The sequence below is a fragment of the Salvelinus alpinus genome, chromosome 16 (assembly GCF_045679555.1).
Source record: "Salvelinus alpinus chromosome 16, SLU_Salpinus.1, whole genome shotgun sequence".
Taxonomy (NCBI): Eukaryota; Metazoa; Chordata; class Actinopteri; order Salmoniformes; family Salmonidae; genus Salvelinus; species Salvelinus alpinus.
In genome coordinates, this window is record NC_092101.1 from 9,791,656 (window position 1) to 9,814,423 (window position 22,768).

General features: G+C 42.2%; 2 protein-coding genes across 3 annotated transcripts in view; both read right to left on the reverse strand.

Annotated features, from left to right (window-relative positions):
* Window positions 1-1,701, reverse strand: part of LOC139540754 (growth hormone-releasing hormone receptor-like) — a 49,162-nt gene extending 47,461 nt beyond the window's left edge. The window contains exon 1 of the mRNA XM_071344682.1: window positions 1,500-1,701. Coding sequence (XP_071200783.1) covers window positions 1,500-1,550 — 51 coding nt within the window. The 5' untranslated portion in view covers window positions 1,551-1,701. The remainder of the gene's footprint in view (window positions 1-1,499) is intronic.
* A 1,480-nt stretch (window positions 1,702-3,181) lies between these two features.
* LOC139540759 (FYVE and coiled-coil domain-containing protein 1-like) overlaps window positions 3,182-22,768 on the reverse strand; it is a 49,015-nt gene continuing 29,428 nt past the window's right edge. For both annotated transcript variants that reach the window (XM_071344695.1, XM_071344694.1), the window contains exons 15-18: window positions 15,086-15,178; window positions 9,832-10,042; window positions 7,541-7,650; window positions 3,182-7,145 (exon numbers count right to left, since the gene is read on the reverse strand). In XM_071344695.1, coding sequence (XP_071200796.1) covers window positions 7,073-7,145; window positions 7,541-7,650; window positions 9,832-10,042; window positions 15,086-15,178 — 487 coding nt within the window. In that variant the 3' untranslated portion in view covers window positions 3,182-7,072. The remainder of the gene's footprint in view (window positions 7,146-7,540; window positions 7,651-9,831; window positions 10,043-15,085; window positions 15,179-22,768) is intronic.

The following is a 22,768-nucleotide window of genomic DNA, read 5'->3' on the forward strand; positions in this document are numbered from 1 at the left end:
GTTCCACAGAATGGAATATAATCACGTGCTATCAGAAACCGCTGCACTTGACCCCAGGTTTAAGAAGTTTGCCTGCAGTGATGCAAGAGCGATTGATGAGGCTCTTCAAAGAATAACCTCAGCAGCAGGGAGGGACAGACCCAGCAGTCAGCCAGCTCAGGCACCAGGGCAACAGGAAGAAGAGGGATCAGATGGAGCAGAAGCACCAGCAGTAGTGCCACAAACGTCTGCTGTTTGGATGCTGTTTGACGAGTGAGTAACTGGGGATGCAGCACGAAGGAATCCCTCAGCAGATGCCATAACGGAGGTCCGATCCTATTTGGAGGAGCCCAAAGATCTGCAGATCCTCTGAGCTGGTGGAAGAACAAGGCCTCTGTCTACCCACGGCTTACTAAAGTCATGACAGGGAGACTCTGCATAGTGGCCACATCCGTTCCCTCTGAGAGGGTCTTCTCGAAAACAGGACAAATAATTACTGAGAGAAGAAAACGCATCAGCCCCTCGAAAGTGAGGCAGCTTGCATTTCTGAATGCAAATCTCTCATAAAGGCAAAATATGGTCAGCATTGCTGTGTGCTGCTGGTTATAACATGGCAATAAAGGAGAGAAAAGAGGGACCAGTTTAATGTTTTAAGTGGGATGCTGCAGTTTTGCACATTGTTATTTTTCTTTGATATGGTGCAATATTCTATTATTATGCTGTTCAGATTGTATTAGTTTTGAATGGTTAGATTTATATGCACTTTGTTTATATACATTAAAAAGTTATACTTTAAATGCCAATGTTTAAAGCATTATTTTTCATAACAAACCAATGCATTTTTAAATACTTAGGTTAAGGTAGAGTAATGATTTCATTTAATAATTTAATTAGATTTTTTTTTAACACCAATCATAGTCAAACTATCGCAAACTGCTTGATTTGAAAAAATACAAAACATATTTTTTTTAAAGAGACGGCTCTTTTTGGTGAGCTGAGCCGAACGAGCCGGCTCACTGAAAAGAGCCGGAATGCCCATCACTATCGAATACTCCTTTAAAAGACCTTCACTTGATAAACGAGAAAAACAAAGCGGAAATAGTACTATTTGTCCCTCTTGAGACGCCGTAGTGTACGCTTCATCAAATTTATTTGAATTAGTCTAAGATGACTGTAATTCATTTAGACGTTTTTGCCGAGGAGGTCTTAGTCCCGCAATTTTACATCTAACTAAGATGTTTGTTGCATTATTTCTCGAGTGAATTTTTTTTCATGAAAACGAGTTTTATGTCCTTGAATGACAACAAACACTTCATTGAATAATCCCTACTGTTCACCAATCTAACTAAGGGGCGTAGAATTCGGCTACCGAACTTCTGAACTTCGGCTTGCCTCAAGAAAAAAATGACGAATAGCCGAAAAAAACCTTTCTGAAGACCAAAATGAACAAAAACGTCACAATATATGCACAATGCAAGAAGTGATACTGTGGTTTAAAAAAAAGCACTTCAAATACTCACAGATGGAGCCAAAGATGTCGCGAAAAGAATCCAATAGACAAGGACGCACATCTTGAGTGTTCAAAGCTGTTTGAATGCGCCAGATCAACTCAGCTCACAGTCCACTCTTACTGAACTGCTGTCTATTTAAATAAGTCTCCATGCATCCTTTATCATAGACAGACAATGACGTGCACTAAGGCAGGCAGCGGGAAGCCTCTCTCTCCACCACCCTGAAATATTCATCTAAAACCATCTGCTCTCTGCTGCTTCGGAGCCTGCGCGTGCCACTTGTGGTCTGCACAAGCGTCTCGCACTACAAAGTCACATTTATGAAGCAAAAATCTATCAAAACTAACACCTGTGTAAACTTTTATTATGGGTTTATGCTTGTGCGTCAAACCAAGTGTCCTATTGCAGTCCATTCCTTTGTCGTGCGTAATTGGACATTTCTGTAAGCATCTAGGGGTGGAATAATGACCATTTCCACTTTGGATAGATCACCTGTAGACTGGAATGAACGTTATGTATTTTATCACAATTGCATCTAAAATACTGACCACACCAACAGCGTTTCGTGCACGAGCGTTTTTTTTTTTTACACGTTATTCAATCATTTCATCCAAACTGCTCGTGCGCGTCTACGTAGCTAGGCGCCTAAAATAGAACTTGGCTCTATTTTAGACACTTGACCCGCTGCAAGTTCCGTCTCTCCCATCTCATTGGTTTTTAGGAGCACATACACACGTGGGTGATTGAAAGATGAAGGTGTCACGACCAGTTGGTTGCGATAATGCACCGTAAAGTTGGTTGCCAACCGCCATATAAAATCCAAAGAAAACGAAGAGAGATTACTAAAAGAAAACGAAGAGAGATTACTAAAAACGAACTAGGTTTCCCCTTTTATCAGTGGATTAATTGTTGGAGTAGAGAACACATGATTTTGTGGGACCTAAAATCCTAAAATGATCTAGCAAAAAAAAGGACCTCAAATAACAACCCAATTTTTATATCCCAGAACAAATTAGCTAGCAATAGCAAGTTTCGACCTGTCCCTAATGAATATAGTTCTTCACAGTTCGTTTTGATATTTCAACCTGCATGTCCTGAACGCATCTGGTGTGGATAGACAAACTCAACATACGCACAGTGGCGGAAGCGCAGAGCCGGATTGGTCATCATATAAGTCAATACGTAATGAGATGAAAGCACATTGCGCACTCAATTAACCGGTAGCTCCAGCGCATACGTGAATGCACATTTTTGCCCCAGCACATATCATTGTTGTCACTGCTTCCCCTCAAGCTGCGTTCATGCATAGTCTCCAACTGAAAGGCACCGTTGGCCCTCGACAGACGAAACAGTGGCCAGGTGAGAGGGAATGCCAAGACGTAACAGAGTTGTGAAGAGGAATTAGGCTTGGAGTGGCAAAACCCCTGGTCCGTGCAAAAAGCTTTAGGGTTGAATGGCATTCATTTCAACGCATCACACAAATCTGTGTACTCATGTAAGGCTTAAAATGACCATAGAGAGAAATTGCTTTGTCCTCAGAAAACACATAGAAATTGAGACCCTGAAAACCACTCTACACACAGAAAAAAGGGTCTACCTAGAACCACAGGGATAGCTGATGGACGTAGCCCCTTATTTTCTAAAGACTGTCAACCTGGAATAGGTGTGATGAGTTAGGAAGTGGAAGAAAGTGACATCATTTACAAACTTTATTTTAAAGTTGAACTGTACATTTTACCGGTACCGTAACCATTATAACAGTGAGTGCTAAGATAAAGAATATGATGGTGACTGACTTGAAAGCAGTTTTTTAATAAAATACATAGGATATCTTTCCCATCTTTCCCAGCACCAAACAGACTTGGTTTAAAATACAATTCCTTGTGACTTTGTAAATCATTATTATTGTTTTTCATTCCAAAAAGTGCAAAACTGTAGAGAAAATACGAGGCTTTGTATACAAATTGCACAAATTTAGACCACTCATAAAATCTTAGAAATGGAAAACAGTTCTCTACAAAAGCAGCATCCGATTTAGCCCTTGACTCTTTGGTGTAGGGTGAAGTTGCCCCTAGAACCTGATCTTGGGTCAGTATTGCATTTTCCCCTCTAATGGTTATCGTTAGGATTGGGGAAAACATCACCCCGGACCTTGCTTCATTAGTGAAAAACATTGGTAAACTCCTTGAATAGACAGTATTGTAAACAAGGTGGTCATGCCTTATTACTATAGAGACTAATAGAGAAAGACAACGATCAACTTAGATTAGTGACAACAAAAAACACAAGATCTAAAATGTATGGCTATAACAAAATTCTAAAATTCTAAAATATTACAAAATCATATTCCTATGATGGTATATAATATATAGGCCTGCTATTATAAACAGTTCAGATATTATCCAGAAAGACCTTACACAAACATAAGCTTGCCATGGTACACTACACCAGCCATTCTCAACTGGTGGGTCGCAACCCAAGGTTTTGAATGCGTCTCGGGTGTATTCTTTACAAATATTTATACCAGTCAAAAGTGTGCAAAGCTGTCATCAAGACAAAGGGTGGCTGCTTTGTAGAATCTCTCATATAAAATATATTTTGATTTGTTGAACACTTTTTTAGTTACTACATGATTCCATGTGTGTTATTTCATAGTTTTGATGTCTTCACTATTATTCTACAATGTAGAAAATAGTAAAAATTAAGAAAAACCCTGGAATAAGTAGGTGTGTCCAAACTATTGACTGGTACTGTATATATATATATGGAAGAAATACTCCAGTCTGAACTTAAATCAGGTAGAAGGTGTGTAGAAATGATAATGTTTTTTTATTTTTATTATAATTTAATGTCTGAAAAATCTTTTTTCAATCACCATATTTCAATATATAGCTATTAGCAGTGCATTTTTGGTTGATTCTGTCGTCTCAAACTAGTGAGTTTAAAATTCTTCATCAAGAATATGGGCAAAATTGAATTAATGACAATGAAAGAGGTGGGAATGTTTTTCCCTTGTAATATAATTTCTACATGTACTATTAATATTGCATTAAACATGGTTTTTGGCACATTTTGCAACCGAGACAACCTGGGTCAATTTGGGTACCGAGGCAAAACCAGTTGAGAACCACTCCACTCCACTGTGCCCTGAGGTGCTCCTTGAGGATAGCCTTTGGTTAAGTATTATTCCATGAGGATAGCCTATGGCTAAGCATTATTCCTTGAGGATAGCCTATGGCTGAGCATTAGTCCTTGAGGATAGCCTATGGCTAAGCATTAGTCCTTGAGGATAGCCTATGGCTAAGCATTAGTCCTTGAGGATAGCCTATGGCTAAGCATTAGTCCTTGAGGATAGCCTATGGCTAAGCATTAGTCCTTGGGGATAGCCTATGGCTAAGCATTATTCCTTGAGGATAGCCTATGGCTAAGCATTAGTCCTTGAGGATAGCCTATGGCTAAGCATTAGTCCTTGGGGATAGCCTATGGCTAAGCATTATTCCTTGAGGATAGCCTATGGCTAAGCATTATTCCTTGAGAATAGCCTTTGGTTAAGTATTATTCCATGAGGATAGCCTATGGCTAAGCATTAGTCCTTGGGGATAGCCTATGGCTAAGCATTATTCCTTGAGGATAGCCTATGGCTAAGCATTAGTCCTTGAGGATAGCCTATGGCTAAGCATTAGTCCTTGAGGATAGCCTATGGCTAAGCATTAGTCCTTGAGGATAGCCTATGGCTAAGCATTAGTCCTTGAGGATAGCCTATGGCTAAGCATTAGTCCTTGAGGATAGCCTATGGCTAAGCATTAGTCCTTGAGGATAGCCTATGGCTAAGCATTAGTCCTTGAGGATAGCCTATGGCTAAGCATTAGTCCTTGAGGATAGCCTATGGCTAAGCATTAGTCCTTGAGGATAGCCTATGGCTAAGCATTAGTCCTTGAGGATAGCCTATGGCTAAGCATTAGTCCTTGGGGATAGCCTATGGCTAAGCATTAGTCCTTGAGGATAGCCTATGGCTAAGCATTAGTCCTTGAGGATAGCCTATGGCTAAGCATTAGTCCTTGGGGATAGCCTATGGCTAAGCATTAGTCCTTGGGGATAGCCTATGGCTAAGCATTAGTCCTTGAGGATAGCCTATGGCTAAGCATTAGTCCTTGAGGATAGCCTATGGCTAAGCATTAGTCCTTGGGGATAGCCTATGGCTAAGCATTAGTCCTTGGGGATAGCCTATGGCTAAGCATTAGTCCTTGAGGATAGCCTATGGCTAAGCATTAGTCCTTGAGGATAGCCTAAACATTAAAGAAGTAGAAGCACTGTATACAACAGTGGATCCTTAAAGATGCTGAGTATAGCGCGGACTGGCTATCCAAAACACATGTCAAATCTGCACACGTGAAAAGACAATGTGCCATCTCGGCACTTAACTTTTCATTTTCACAGTGCAGTTTTTGTGTGTCTTGTAATGGAAACATAATTTTGCAAATTAATGTTATAAGGGAAGTAATCCCTTAAAGGCAAGGATTGGCACCTGCTTTGTCAGTGAGTGAAATTGAGCTTGGCAATAGATCATAATAGTTGACAGTGTGCTGTAATAATATAATATAGTGTGCTTTAAAACAATAGTTATGTTAAAATAAGAGAAGTTAAGACATTGTCTTTTGCAACAAAACCATTTGAAAATGGATTTCTCTTTGTGCTTTTTACATGACATTAAAGATGGCAGTCTTTCATCTGAAAACATGAAATATGGACTAACTTCGGGAAAGGTTATCGACGGTCGAAGAGAGAGGTCCTTCATAGTGTTCAATTCACTCAAACGGTAGGCTTCAAAAGTCCCACCCGACACAAGAATTTGGTAGCAAAGCTTTCAATCCCCCTGTACTGCTGACTGTCGACCCGCACTTCATTCTGCTCCCTCAGCATCACAGCATTTTGAGGATGCTCCAACGTAACGGCCTTCTCCTTAACAACGTGTTGTTTTTGTAGCTTGAAACAGATGCTCTATTGTACAGAGTTCCCTACTGACGGTGTGATTAAAATGTATGCAATTGCTCAAGAAGAATCATCTCACCTGCGGACACTGTGCTAAGTCCATGGTAGAAAGAAAATCAGAACTAATAACATTGTATAAATGTGGGGTCATCTTAAGTAGTGTATAATAACTTCTCCATCTGTGTTTAACAAGACCGTGGCGTGTACTTATAAGGTAAGCATTTTAACCCCTTAGCTGTGGTTAGGTTTTGTTTTTGAATTTCACCACCGAATCTCAGTGAGGAGTCCATTAGGTCAAACCATTTGACTTAAGAGCGAACCACTATGTCTGTAGGGTGTTTGTGCTCTAACTAAAACATAACTAACACACTCCAAAACATAAAAGCACTAGTGTTAAAAATATAGGGATCCTACAAAAAACTATTCGGACTAAAACAGCAAAACTAAACATAAAATACTTGGTGGGGAACACAGAAAAAAAGAAGCACATGAAATCCTTAAATTAAATACCTGTAAAAATTAAATGGACACATTGTCCTCCCTCCCTCCATTCCCCTATAACATTTACCCTGCGTATGTGTCCACTGTCAGTCTTAAAAATCACTTCCGTCGTAAGTAACCGGCTTCTCGAGTGTCAAGTGGTAGAGGACTTTCTTGGAGATGAACCTGTGAGGATGTGATGAAGAAGTAGAACAAAATTAAATATGCAACATTAAGATTATACAATCACAAGCAATTAGTACAGCGCAGTACTTCATTGTACTTCAGTACTTTAGAGCCGTCATCCTTCACCACAAAAGGCACCTGGGAACTGGATACTGACTTGATGCTCGCGATAGATGTTCTACACAAGCGCACGCTACCACGAGGAGGAGGATTTCAGTGTGAGTGTTGAAGGGTTTTGCGTGAGTACGGGTAAGCGCATGAATCTTTTGCCTGTCGTATGCTGATAAGAAGTTGTCAAAGGGATAACGCTCTGCTCCACACAAGCACACGGAATGTTAAAGAACTCTGAGTGAGTATGGGCAATAATAATAATGTACATCTTTAGCGTATCGAACCTTGAGAAGGAGTTGTCGAAGATGAGTGTGTAGAGACCAGGGTTCCTGACTTTCAGCCGGCCTTGGATGGCCTCTTTGTGGGAGTTACAGCGAGTCAGAGGAATCAGCACCTGAGAGCAGAGCATTAGAAGATGTCTGTAAAGTCCTAGATTTGAATGCTATTACTCAATACAATGTTGTCTACGTCAGGGGTGTCAAACGCAATTCCTGGAGGGCCGTGTGTATGCTGGTTTATGCTATTTCTTGTCAATGTGTGTCCAATTAAGACCTAGACAACCATGTCAGAGGAGTTCCTAACAAACAAATTACCTTAATTGATCAATCAAGTACATGTGAGGAGCGAAAACCCATAGACCGAGTGTCCAGAAATTGAGTTTGACAACCCTGGTCTATGTACTATTTATGTGTAAAAAGTGCCCACAATCGGTTTTGTATTATCATATTTCCAATTAGTTAACAGTATATGTATGTAGAATCCAGGGTAACTTAGGTCACACAAGATTTTAAAGTATTTCACATTTTGTCTAAAACCCGCTTCAAAAATCATTGTAAGCGGAACAGAAAAAAAGATGATTGTATTGACATTCAGACAGGAAAGGAGGTGTCTTCTCAGAACAACCGTTGTTGCCCTTTTACACAAACTGTAGAAACAAGCTTGAGAAACAGACTATTTAAAACACTCATTGACTAGAATGATGAGTCAATTATTTATTCTCATCAGCAGTTGAAGCCGATGGAAACAAACCCTATCCGACTGACAAGCAAATTGTCTGGATTAAACTCAGTGCTGTAAAGTACTAAAGCAAAAATACTTAAAAGTACTACTTAAGTAGTTTTCTGGGGTATCTTTACTTTACTATTTATGTTTTTGACAACTTTCACTTTTATTTCACTACATTCCTAAAGAAAATGATGTACTTTTTACTCAATACATTTTCCCTGACACCCAAAAGTACTTGTTACATTTTGAATGCTTAGCATTTTCCACCACTTCTTAAACTTGGGGCTGTTCTGAGCAGAATGAGCCCATGTTCACCATATTGTAAAGACAATAGGCCACTAAAGTTGCACCTGAATCCATTCTGGGCAAAACAAAATGACGATGTGTTTCAATAAAGGGCCGTGCATGAATATTATTACCATGTTACTGAATGTATCAAGAGTACTTTCAGATTTCGTTATCAACAAATGGCTGTGAAAAAGTACAGTAAAGATAAAATGCAGAGAAAAGTCATTTCCAAATTCAGTCGTGTCAGGTCAGGTAAACTGCTGTGTCCTCACCTTTGTTTTGAAAACGGCACCATAATCTCCAAAGTGTTCCCTTTATACCATGGCTATGCATTATGCGTCAAATATTTTGTTTCTGTTAGAAGCGTTTCAATTTGGCCCTGTCTATAATTATTTAACTAGGCAAGTCAGTTAAGAACATATTCTTATTCACAATGACGGCCTACCGGGGAACAGTGGGTTAACTGCCTTGTTCAGGGGCAGAACGACAGATTTTTACTTTGTCAGCTCAGGGATTCGATCCAGCAACCTTTCAATTACTGGCCCCACGCTCTAACCACTAGGCTACCTCCCTATATGGACACCATAGAGGCCAATTCCCTGGAGTGTATGGGGCTACCTGAGCTACACCAGGCTGCTTGCTCTCTTGATGAATGAAAGGTGAATAAAGAGCTTTGTTCTCAGCAGGGGGAGTTGCTCTCCCATTTACACTGCTCCAGGGTGAAGTTTCCCCTAGGTACACATCTAGGATCAGATTTCCTTCCCCAAATCCTAGCCTTAACCATTAGTGGGGAAATGTAAAACAGGCCCAAGATATTGTATGTATTAAACGTCTCCCAGCAGAAGTGCCAATTTAGGATCAGTTTTCCCTTTAAGATCACAACAAATAAGATGACATATTTTTTACATTTTTATTTTACATTTATTTAACTAGCCAAGTCAGTTCATAACAAATTCTTATTTTCAATGACGGCCTAGGAACAGTGGGTAAACTGCCTTGTTCAGGGGCAGAACGACAGATTTTTACCTTGTCAGCTCGGGGACTCGGTTTCGGTTACTAGTCCAACGCTCTAACCACTAGGCTACCCGCCGCCCCCATAGACAGGGGAGACCTAATCCTAGAAGATCAACTCTCGCCAACCGAGACGCTTGACACATCCCCTAAATCAAATAAAGCCTTGGTGACTGCAGAAAACCCTGCCTGTACACACAGTAGCTCTCCAGGGCCAGGGTTGGTGATTGACCACTGGTCTAAGAGCTGAGCTGGGGCGTGGTTGTCCTACCTTGGATTGTTCCACGGGGACGTCGGCGGTCACGCGGTACACCATGCTGAACGAGATGCTCTTGGGCTCCGAGGAGAACATCCAGCTCACGTTGGGGCTGCAATCGACCACGACGATGGAGATCACGCTGTAGCAACTGGACTTGACAAAAAGCTCCCGGGAGCCATCGCCAAACTGAGAGATGTCGTCGATGCTGAGAGGGACGACCAGACTGGAAACACAACATATCAAATCAAAATCAAATCAAATCTTATTTGTCACATGCCCCCCCCCGCAAAAAAAAGTAAGAGATAAAAATAACAAATAATAAAGGCGCAGCAGAAAATATCAATAGCGGGGCTATATACAGGGGGTGCCGGTACAGAGTCAATGTGCAGGGGCACCGGTGTTGAGGTAATATGTACATGTAGGTAGAGTTATTGAAGTGACTATGCATAGATAATAACAGAAAGTAGCAGCAGCGTAGAAGAGGGGGGGGGGGGGGGGGGGGGAAATGCAAATAGTCTGGGTAGCCATTTGATTAGCTGTTCGGAAGTCTTATGGCTTGGGGGTAGAAGCTGTTTAGAAGCCTCTTGGAACTAGACTTGGCGCTCTGTTACTGCTTGTTGTGCGGTAGCAGAGAGAACAGTCTATGACTAGGGTGGCTGGAGTCTTTGACAATTTTTAGGGCCTTCCTCTGACACTGCCTGGTATAGAGGTCCTGGATGGCAGGAAGCTTGGTCCCGGTGATGTACTGGGCCGTACGCACTACCCTCTGTAGTGCCTTGCGGTTGGAGGCCGAGCAATTGCCATACCAGGCAGTGATGCAACCAGTCAGGATGCTCTCGATGGTGCAGCTGTAAAACCTTTTGAGGATCTGAGGACCCAGTCCAAATCTTTTCAGTTTCTTGAGGGGGAATAGACTTTGCCGTGCCCTTTTCATGACTGTCTTGATGTGCTTGGACCATGTTAGTTTGTTGGTGATGTGGATGCCAAGGAACTTGAAGCTCTCAACCTGCTCCACTACAGCCCTGTCGATGAGAATGGGGACGTGCTCGGTCCTCCTTTTCCTGTAGTCCACAATCATCTCCTTTGTCTTGATCACATTGAGGGAGAGATTGTTGAACTTGCACCACACGGTCAGGTCTCTGACCTCCTCCCTATAGGCTGTCTCATCGTTGTGGTGATCAGGCCCACCACAACTTAATGATGGTGTTGGTGTCGTGCCTGGCCGTGCAGTCATGTGTGAACAGGGAGTACAGGAGGGGACTGAGCACACACCCCTGAGGGGCCCCCGTGATAAGGAACAGCGTGGCAGATGTGTTGCTACCTACCCTTACCACCTGGGGGCAACCCGTCAGGAAGTCCAGGATCCAGTTGCAGAGGGAGGTGTTTATTGATGAGCTTTGAGGGCACTATGGTGATGAACGCTGAGCTGTAGTCAATGAATAGCATTCTCATATAGGTGTTCCTTTTGTCCAGGTGTGAAAGGGCAGTGTGGAGTGCAATAGAGATTGCATCATCTGTGGATCTGTTGGTGTGGTATGCAAATTGGAGTGGGTCTAGGGTTTCTGGGATAATGGTGTTGATGTGTGGCATGACCAGCCTTTCAAAGCACTTCACGGCTACAGACGTGAGTGCTACGGGTCGGAAGTCATTTAGGCAGGTTACCTTAGTATTCTTGGGCACAGGGACTATGGTGGTCTGCTTGAAACATGTTGGTATTACAGACTCAGACAGGGAGAGATTGAAAATGTCAGTTTAGACACTTGCCAGTTGGTCAGCGCATGCTCAGAGTACACGTCCTGGTAATCCGTCAGGCCCTGCGGCCTTGTGAATGTTGACCTGTTTAAAGGTTTTACTCACATCGGCTGCGGAGAGCGTGATCACACAGTCGTCCGGAACAGCTGATGCTCTCATGCATGTTTCAGGGTTACTTGCCTCGAAGCGAGCATAGAAGTTATTTAGCTCGTCTGGTAGGCTCGTGTCACTGGGCAGCTTCCCTCCTTCCCTTTGTAGTCTGTAATAGTTTGCAAGCCCTGCCACATCCGACGAGCGTCGGAGCCGGTGTAGTACGAGTCGATCTTAGTCCTGTATTGAAGCTTTGCCTGTTTGAAGGTTCGTCGGAGGGCAAAGCGAGATTTCTTATAAGCTTCTGGGTTAGAGTCCCGCTCCTTGAAAGCGGCAGCTACTTGCCTTCAAACCTTTTAGCTCAGTTTGAATGCTGCCTGCAATCCATGGCTTCTGGTTGGGGTATGTACGTACGGTCACTGTGGGGACGACGTCATCGATGCACTTATTGATGAAGCCAGTGACTGATGTGGTGTACTCCTCAATGCCATAGGAGGAATCCCGAAACATATTCCAGTCTGTGCTAGCAAAACAGTCCTGTAGCTTAGCATCTGCTTCATCTGACCACTTTTTTTATAGACTGAGTCACTGGTGCTTCCTGCTTAAATTTTTGCTTGTAAGCAGGAATCAGGAGGATAGAAATATGGTCAGATTTGCCAAATGGAGGGCGAGGTAGAGCTTTGTATGCATCTCTGTGTGTGGAGTAAAAGTGGTCAAGAGTTTTTTCCCCCTCTGGTTGCACATTTAACATGCTGATAGAAATTTGGTAAAACTGATTTAAGTTTCCCTGCATTAAAGTCCCCGGCCACTAGGAGCGCCGCCTCTGCATGAGTGTTTTCCTGTTTGCTTACGGCGGTATACAGCTCATTGAGTTTGGTTTTAGTGCCAGGTCTGTGTTGGTATGGTAGATAGTATGGTCTACAGCTTATCATCAGATCTACAGTGGGGAGAACAAGTATTTGATACACTGCCGATTTTGCAGGTTTTCCTACTTACAAAGCATGTAGAGGTCTGTCATTTTTATCATAGGTACACTTCAACTGTGAGAGACGGAATCTAAAACAAAAATCCAGAAAATCACATTGTATGATTTTTAAGTAATTAATTTGCATTTTATTGCATGACATAAGTATTTGATCACCTACCAACCAGTAAGAATTCCGGCTCTCACAGACCTGTTAGTTTTTCTTTAAGAAGCCCTCCTGTTCTCCACTCATTACCTGTATTAACTGCACCTGTTTGAACTCGTTACCTGTATAAAAGACACCTGTCCACACACTCAATCAAACAGACTCCAACCTCTCCACAATGGCCAAGACCAGAGAGCTGTGTAAGGACATCAGGGATAAATTGTAGACCTGTACAAGGCTGGGATGGGCTACAGGACAATAGCCAAGCAGCTTGGTGAGAAGGCAACAACTGTTGGCACAATTATTAGAAAATGGAAGAAGTTCAAGATGACGGTCAATCACCCTCGGTCTGGGGCTCCATGCAAGATCTCACCTCGTGGGGCATCAATGATCATGAGGAATGTGAGGGATCAGCCCAGAACTACACGGCAGGACCTGGTCAATGACCTGAAGAGAGCTGGGACCACAGTCTCAAAGAAAACCATTAGTAACACACTACGCCGTCATGGATTAAAATCCTGCAGCGCACGCAAGGTCCCCCTGCTCAAGCCAGCGCATGTCCAGGCCCGTCTGAAGTTTGCCAATGACCATCTGGATGATCCAGAGGAGGAATGGGAGAAGGTCATGTGGTCTGATGAGACAAAAATAGAGCTTTTTGCTCTAAACTCCACTCGCCGTGTTTGGAGGAATAGAAGGATGAGTACAACCCCAAGAACACCATCCCAACCGTGAAGCATGGAGGTGGAAACATCATTCTTTGGGGATGCTTTTCTGCAAAGGGGACAGGACGACTGCACCGTATTGAAGGGAGGATGGATGGGGCCATGTATCGCGAGATCTTGACCAACAACCTCCTTCCCTCAGTAAGAGCATTGAAGATGGGTCGTGGCTGGGTCTTCCAGCATGACAACGACCCGAAACACACAGCCAGGGCAACTAAGGAGTGGCTCCGTAAGAAGCATCTCAAGGTCCTGGAGTGGCCTAGCCAGTCTCCAGACCTGAACCCAATAGAAAATCTTTGGAGGGAGCCGAAAGTCCGTATTGCCCAGCGACAGCCCCGAAACCTGAAGGATCTGGAGAAGGTCTGTATGGAGGAGTGGGCCAAAATCCCTGCTGCAGTGTGTGCAAACCTGGTCAAGAACTACAGGAAACGTATGATCTCTGTAATTGCAAACTAAGGTTTCTGTACCAAATATTCAGTTCTGCTTTTCTGATGTATCAAATACTTATGTCATGCAATAAAATGCAAATTAATTAATTAAAAATCATACAATGTGATTTTCTGGATTTTTGTTTTAGATTCATTCTCTCACAGTTGAAGTGTACCTATGATAAAAATTACAGACCTCTACATGCTTTGTAAGTAGGAAAACCTGCAACATTGTCAGTGTATCAAATACTTGTTCTCCCCACTGTACATCAGGCACGTAAAATCTCAAGATTTCCTTAGATATCATGCACCAGCTGTTGTTTACAAATATGCCCCCCGCCCCGTGTCTTAACAGAGGCTGCTGTTCTATCCTGCCGATAGTGTATAACGCGCCAGCTGTATGTTATTAATGTCGTCGTTCAGCCACGACTCTGTGAAACATAAGATATTACAGTTTGTAATTTCCCGTTGGTAGGATATACATGCTTTCAGTTCGTCCCATTTATTTTTCCAGCAATTGCACGTTAGCTTGCAGTACGGAGGGCAAAGGCAGATTAGCCACTCGTCGCCTGATCCTCACAAGTCACCCTGATCTCTTTCTGCGAAATCTCTGTTTCCTTCTCCAGTGAATGACGGGGATGAGGGCCTGTTCAGGTGTTTGGAGTATATCCTTCCCATCCGACTCATTAAATAAAAACTCTTCTAGATGAGTAATTGCTGTTCTGATATCCAGAAGCTGTTTTCGGTCAGAAGAGACGATAGCAGCAACATTATGTACAAAACAAGTTACGAACAACGCAGAAAAACAAACAAAATAACATGGTTGGTTAAGAGCCAATAAAACGGCAGCCATCCCCTCCGGCTCCATCTTCACATATCAGAGGAAGAGTAGTCATTTGATTTGACTGAGATTTCAACTTGAGTTCTCTCACACAATACACTGCCAGTCTTGCCCGGGATTCAGTCCAGTCCTGAAATTGACTGTAATGGAAAAATGAAGTACTGGCAGAGGAAGCTGGAATCGTAGTGCTATTATTGACATCAGAAATGTTAGTTGTTGATGTGTTATTCGCGTTCAGTGAAAGGTCTGCAACGTGTGTGTGTGGGTATGCATGTGTGTGTGCGTGCAAAGTTCTAGACTCACGTGACTTCTCCAGACTTGAGAAGGGCGATCTCTGCGTCCTGCAGAGTGGGCACATTCTCTTCTGAGCCATCTGGGGTCGTGTCTCCTGTGCCTCTGCAGGCCGTGGGTCACATGACAAAAGACAGTATTGATTTACCACATAGCTTCTCATAACCACACATCTACTGTGTCTATTGGCTAATTGAGACTTTAGGGCCGAACCAAACCATACTGTGGTCGTAATGTTTACGACCACAAATAACCGGTGGCGTATTGGAGGGTAAAACTGCATGACAGTTTATCTGCCTTTTAGGGAAAAATGTATAGGGAACGTAACTTTTTCACTGTGACCGGCGATCAGTTTGCCCACCTATTCTTTTACCACTACATCAGTGCAAATAGCAATAACTGTAGTGACCCTGTGTTTGAAGACGTTTGCCAATTTGATGCTATATATAAACATTTCAAATATTTGCAACAAATGATCCACCATCAGGTTTCTGTGCCAATGCACCACAACTAATAAGCAAAGCATACCGACTTTGGGCGCTTCAACATCACGGTTTGCAATTTCAACACCATCAATCTGCACAGTTTGGATGCTGGATTATATTCCGGACGAACGCGCCCAGGTTGCCTACAGGAGATTTATGAAGTAGCCTAATCAGATTAAAACATTGTGACTGGTTGTGTTTATGCCACACATAAAAGGAAATACATTCTAAAAGTTAAATGACAAATATTTATGCTATATTGAAGCGTTTTGGGTTCTAGGCACACGAGGACTAGCCACTCGGATCAGAGAGGAGGCAGAGCAGGTGTTAAGCGTTCCTGAATAACTAGGCCTGCTGGGAGCATATTTGGCCACATTATTATACGACAGGCTGGGCTGCTACTGTGTCTTTCTATACCTTATGAACTGTCGAGAGTAGACCCACAATTGGTCCAAATGGAATGAATGGCATGAAATATTCAAATCACAAGGCTTTTGTGCCGTTGCTCAAATGACAGTTGCAGTTTACAGCCTTCAGTAGAATGTTTAACTCCCTTAAAAACAATAACGCAATTATTCATTACAATGTGGTGTTGTAGGCTAGCCTATGTAGGATAATTGTATTGTCCCCAAACAAGACCAAAAGGGCAGCTTTTTGAGCTGCGTGTCTCAAGTCTTCACTGGTCTTTCATACGCAATGACGCACCATGGCATCTCCGCTTATATTGAAAATTGGTCCAGCTTTGATTGATTATGTGTGGTATGATTGCTAGTTAGCATATTGCAAATCTGGACAAATGATCCACCTACCACTACAGGCACTATGAATGGTGGATAGAGGGCAGGCTAGACAGACTGGTAGACTATATTGAAGTGTGTGGTAGTTAGCGCGCGGAAAAGCAGAGTGCATAACAGATGTACCAAAACACCTTGATATAGGGGAGGCGCATGCAAGCAGATGAGGAAATTTAGCTAGGATGGAAGACATTGTATAGTAAACCTGGAAAAAAACTCACCACCCTCCCCAACCTGGACGTGTTAAATCACACCTCTGGATGCCTACATTTACGGTCATTTTCTTTCCCACTGTTAACTCCGGGATTTCTCCTTGGTCTGCTTATGACTTCCAATCACAATCATTTCAGCAGCGGGTGTTCACAAATGGAAGGCAGCAGAGTGTGTGAAGGTCAAACCGAACTTTTGTTTGCGACCAACTTTTTTGTGTTTTTTTTTCTTGTGAGGGGTTCAGATCACACAGGCAATAATATTCAAAAGGTACATAGAGAAAGAATCAAAATAAGGTAGAAAGTAAAAACATGCATAAAAGACAAAACACCAAACAAAATCAAAAATAAAATATAGCTGCAAGCAGCAATGCCGGGGTTCAAGCTGTGGGCCCACTGCCACCAGGCCAAATTGGAAATATTGCCCTTGGATGAGCTATTTCTGTACTCCTTACCACACTTGCAAATTATCAAAACTCAAAATCAAACAGATCAAGCAATACTCTTTCAATGTGTTTTGGATTTTTTTTAATGACATTGACTACTTTCAAAAATGTTGGTATATAGCAAATATAGATGTACATCTTCAAACACAAACAATTATTGCCGCTATGAGCCAATAAGCGTGCGTGAATGATTTTCCCTGTCCAACAGCGCTCCCGTGCAGCCAAACTGAACCATAGGTTAGCTAGACTCATATCCCTGAGCATGTGTGCCAAATGTCATCATTCTGAGTTAAATTGGCAGCGTTTTTGCAGAGTCAAATTGAATCTGTGAATTAATTTATAGTGTATTCATTTATAATAAATTTTTTGGGAGGACATTGGGATATTATTTCAGACTCTTTTCTAGTCTGTATTTTGTTGATGGCTAAGACTTATGTTGCATACCGTAATTATTCCCATTGGTTTATGGAGGGTTTCTAGTAGTTAAAAAAATATATATAGATTGGATACAAAGCCTCAACTTGTGTTCTTGCTACCTATAGTACCAATTTTGTAAGTGGGGGGAGTGGTTGACCCCATGGGACTCCGTAAGTGTGAATAGTGGTTTGTAAATGCAAATAAAAAAGAACGACGAACCAGGTAAATTATACATGTTTTTCAGGTCTGTAATTGCAGCAGTGACTTGTTTGTAGTTCCTCTACAAAATTTTATCTAGAGGGAATAATGTCAAAGCCTAGATATTTAAAAAGGGTCATAGTTGGTATCTCCAATTCTAGCTTGAGATTGGACATTGCTTAAAGTGGGAGCAAAGATGATCCAGTGAGGTTGATCATATACAGTTGAAGTCGGAAGTTTACATACACTTAGGTTGGATACATTAAAACTCGTTTTTCAACCACTCCACACATTTCTTAACAAACTATAGATTCTGCAAGTCGATTAGGACATCTACTTTGGGCATGACACAAGTCATTTTTCCAACAATTGTTTACAGACAGATTATTTCACTTGTAATTCACTGTATCACAATTGCAGTGGGTCAGAAGTTTACATACACTAAGTTCACTGTGCCTTTAAACAGCTTGAAAAACTCCAGAAAATTATGTCATGGCTTTAGAAGCTTCTGATAGGCTAATTGACATAATTTGAGTCAATTGGAGGTGTACCTGTGGATGTATTTCAAGACCTATCTTCAAACTCAGTGCCTCTTTGCTTGACATCATGGGAAAATCAAAAGAAATCAGCCAAGACCTCAGAAGAATAATTGCAGACCTCCACAAGTCTGGTTCATCCTTGGGAGCAATTTCCAAACGCCTGAAGGTACCCCGTTCATCTGTACAAACAGTAGTACGCATGTATAAACACCATGGGACCACGTAGCCTTGATAAACCTCAGGAAGGAGATGCGTTCTGTCTCCTAGAGATGAACGTACTTTGGTGCGAAAAGTGCAAATCAATTCCAGAACAACAGCAAAGGACCTTGTGAAGATGCTGGAGGAAACGGGTACAAAAGTATCTACATCTACAGTAAAATGAGTCCTATATTGACCTAACCTGAAAAGCCACTCAGCAAGGAAGAAGCCACTGCTCCAAAACCGCCATATAAAAGCCAGACTACGGTTTGCAACTGCACATGGGGACAAAGATCGTACATTTTAGAGAAATGTCCTCTGGTCTGATGAAACAAAAATGGAACTGTTTGGCTATAATAACCATCTTTGTGTTTGGAGGAAAAAGGGGTATGCTTGTGTAACAGTATAGCTTCCGTCCCTCTCCTCGCCCATACCTGGGCTCGAACCAGGGACCCTCTGCACACATCAACAACTGACACCCACGAAGCATCGATACCCATCGCTCCACAAAAGCCGCAGCTCTTGCAAAGCAAGGGGAACAACTATTTCAAGGTCTCAGAGTGAGTGACGTCACCGATTGAAACGCTATTAGCACGCACTCCGCTAACTAGCTAGCCATTTCACATCGGTTACACTTGGAAGTCGAAGAACAACATCCCAACCGTTAAGCACAGGGGTGGCAGCATCATGTTGTGGGGGTGCTTTGCTGCAGGAGGGACTGGTGCACTTCACAAAATAGATGGCATCATGAGGCAGGAAAAGTATGTGGATATATTGAAGCAACATTTCAAGACATCAGCCAGGAAGTTAAAGCTTGGTCGCAAATGGGTTTTCCAAATGGACAATGACCCCAAGCATATTTCCAAAACTGTGGAAAAATGGCTTAAGGACAACACAGTCAAGGTATTGGAGTGGCCATCACAAAGCCCTGACCTCTATCCTATAGAAAATGTGTGGGCAGAACTGAAAAAGTGTGTAGAGGAGGCCTACAAACCTGACTCGGTTACACCAGCTCTGTCAGGAGGAATGGGCCAAAATTCTCCCAACTTATTGTGGGAAGCTTGTGGAAGGCTACCCGAAACGTTTGACCTAAGTTAAACAATTTAAAGGCAATGCTACCAAATACTAATTGAGTGTATATAAAACTTCTGACCCATTGGTGATGAAAGAAATAAAAGCTGAAATAAATCATTCTCTCTACTATTATTCTGACATTTCACATTCTTAAAATAAAGTGGGGATACTAACTGACCTAAGACAGGGAATTTTTACTCGGATTAAAGGTCAGGAATTGTGAAAAACTTAGTTTAAATGTATTTGGGTAAGGTGTATGTAAACTTCCGACTTCAACTGTATTAAAATATGAATGTCATACAGTGGACATCTAAGCCTATAGGCCTTTGTTTTAGGAAAGTAGCCTAAACCCCCTCATTTGGCCAACATCCCTTGTTTATTGATGGCGCTGGCCGTGCCAGGTTGCATCTGAATGCATATGGATGTCCATGACATTTCTCAAATGTCCAGTAAATTGAATGGAAACCTAGCTATGGACACCCTAAAGACTCTGACAAGTGTGCTAGTCCACTGTCACTTTGATTACGCCTGCACATCATGGTTCACCAGCAGCCCCAAACATCTAAATAATAAGCTACCAGCCAAACAAGCTTGTAAGAATTGTACTTAAACTCCCTCATACTCATCTGGAGGTTGAGCTTTTTTTGTCTCTATCTCTGTAATGTGTCTGCATCTAAGTAATTCTATATGTAATATGTAGAAAATAGGGCCCACCGTGGACATAAGTCCCCGACTTTATTGTGCAATCCTGGTCACTTCAAACAATCTTGGTGTGTATATACACTACCGTTCAGAAGTTTGGGGTCACTTAGAAATGTCCTTGTTTTCCATGAAAACATACATGAAATGAGTTTCAAAATGACTAGGAAATATAGTCAAGACGTTGACAAGGTTATAAATAATGATGTTTAATTGAAATAATAATTGTGTCCTTAAAACTTTGCTTTCGTCAAATAATCCTCCATTTGCAGCAATTACAGCCTTGCAGACCTTTGGCATTCTAGTTGTCAATTTGTTGAGGTAATCTGAATAGATTTCAGCCCATGCTTCCTGATGCACCTCCCACAAGTTGGATTGGCTTGATGGGCACTTCTTACGTACCATATGGTCAAGCTGCTCCCACAACAGCTCAATAGGGTTTAGATCCAGTGACTGTGCTGGCCACGCCATTATCGACGGAATACCAGTTGACTGTTTCTTCCCTAAATAGTTCTTGCATAGTTTGGAGCTGTGCTTTGGGTCATTGTCCTGTTGTAGGGGGAAATTGGCTCCAATTAAGTGCCGTCCACAGGGTATGTGGCATGGCATTGCAAAATGGAGTGATAGCCTTCCTTCTTCAAGATCCCTTTTACCCTGTACAAATCACCCACTTTACCACCACCAAAGCACCCCCAGACCATCACATTGCCTCCACCATGCTTGACAGATGGCGTCAAGCACTCTTCACATTTTTTCTGGGTCTCACAAATGTTCTTCTTTGTGATCCGAACACCTCAAACTTAGATTTGTCTGTCCATAACACTTTTTTCTAATCTTCCAGTGTCTGTGTTCTTTTGCCCATCTTTTATATTTATTGGCCAGTCTGAGATATGGCTTTTTCTTTGTAACTCTGCCTAGAAGGCCAGCATCCCGGAGTCGCCTCTTCACCGTTGACGTTGAGACTGGTGTTTTGCGGGTACTATTTAATGAAGCTGCCAGTTGAGGACTTGTGAGGCGTCTGTTTCTCAAACTAGACACTCCAATGTACTTGTCCTCTTGCTCAGTTGTGCACTCGACCTCCTCTTTCTATTCTGGTTAGAGCCAGTTTGCGCTGTTCTGTGAAGGGAGTAGTACACAGCGTTGTACGAGATCCTCAGTTTCTTGGCAATTTCTCGCATGGAATAACCTTCATTTCTCAGAACAAGAATAAACTGCCGAGTTTCAGAAGAAGGCAAGACCTCGAGAGCAGTTCACACCAGACATCCCAAGAATATTGCTGAAATGAAACAGTTTTGTAAAGAGGAATGGTCCAAAATTCCTCCTGACCGTTGAGGTTATTGCTGCCAAAGGAGGGTCAACCAGTTAATAAATCCAAGGGTTCACATACTTTTCCACCCTGCACTGTGCATTTTTACACGGTGTGTTCAAAAAAGACATGAAAATGTATAGTTGTTGTGTGTTATTAGTTTAAGCAGACTGTGTTTGACTATTGTTGTGACCTAGATGAAGATAAGACCAAAGTTTATGACCAATTTATGCAGAAATCCAGGTATTTCCAAAGGGTCCACATATATTTTTTCTTGCCACTGTAGGTCGACAATGTTAATCAATAGACTTACATGCCCTTCCGTGAGTCAAGCAGGAGATGGAGCCCTCAACCAAATTGAGGTATCTAAGAACTCTGAGAGAACCACATTTAGAGCAAAAAGCTCCTTCATACCTCCCCCCAAATGCAATGCATCCATAGAAACCTTCTGTAGGATTGTTGAAAATGATGTAGGTGACCTACTGAAAGACAAACAGAAACACAAATCCGATGATCACCTGAGTCGAGACGAGAGAATGACTCTTAAGGACTTACAATCAGATCCTTCGATTATCATAACAAAATGTGACAAAGGAGGAGGAATTTGTATACAAAACACATGTGACTATGTGAATGAATGTCGCCGACAACTATCTAAAGGTGACTTCTATCACAAACTTCTATCACTATCACAAACGGGCACTGTAACACTTCCTTCAGCAGAGAGACCCTACCCTTGCTCCATCCAATGATTGCATCTTGCAACTCGCTGAACTGGTATTATCCAATAACTACTTCATCTTTGAGTCAGACTTTTTCCTTCAAATTCGGGGAGTAGCCCTTTTGCACCCAACTATGCGATCCTGCACGTGGGACAATTTGAGGAAGCACTCATTTACAAAACAGAGACACACCCACTACTTTCTAAAATCATCCCATGGAAGAGATGCATAGATGATGTCTTTGTGCTCTGGGAAGGAAGTCAGCAGGAACTAAATTAATTCCAAACTCTGCTAAACGATTGCTCTGAATATCTCAAATATCCCATGCAGACTGATGAGAGATTTATTTTTTTACCTGGACTTATTGATCATCAAAGAGAATGATGCATTACACACAGACTTATACACAAAGCCCACAGACCGCAATACCCTGCTACGTGTAGATAGTATGCATCCCTTTCCCCTCAAGAATGGTCAAATAGCCAGTTATGCAGGGTTAAACTAATCTGTGGCCACCAGTAAGATTTTGACAGCAATGCTAAGAAAATGACAGATACATTCAAAATGAGAGGCTACAAGGGCAAAACTCTTAATACTGCAATGATGAA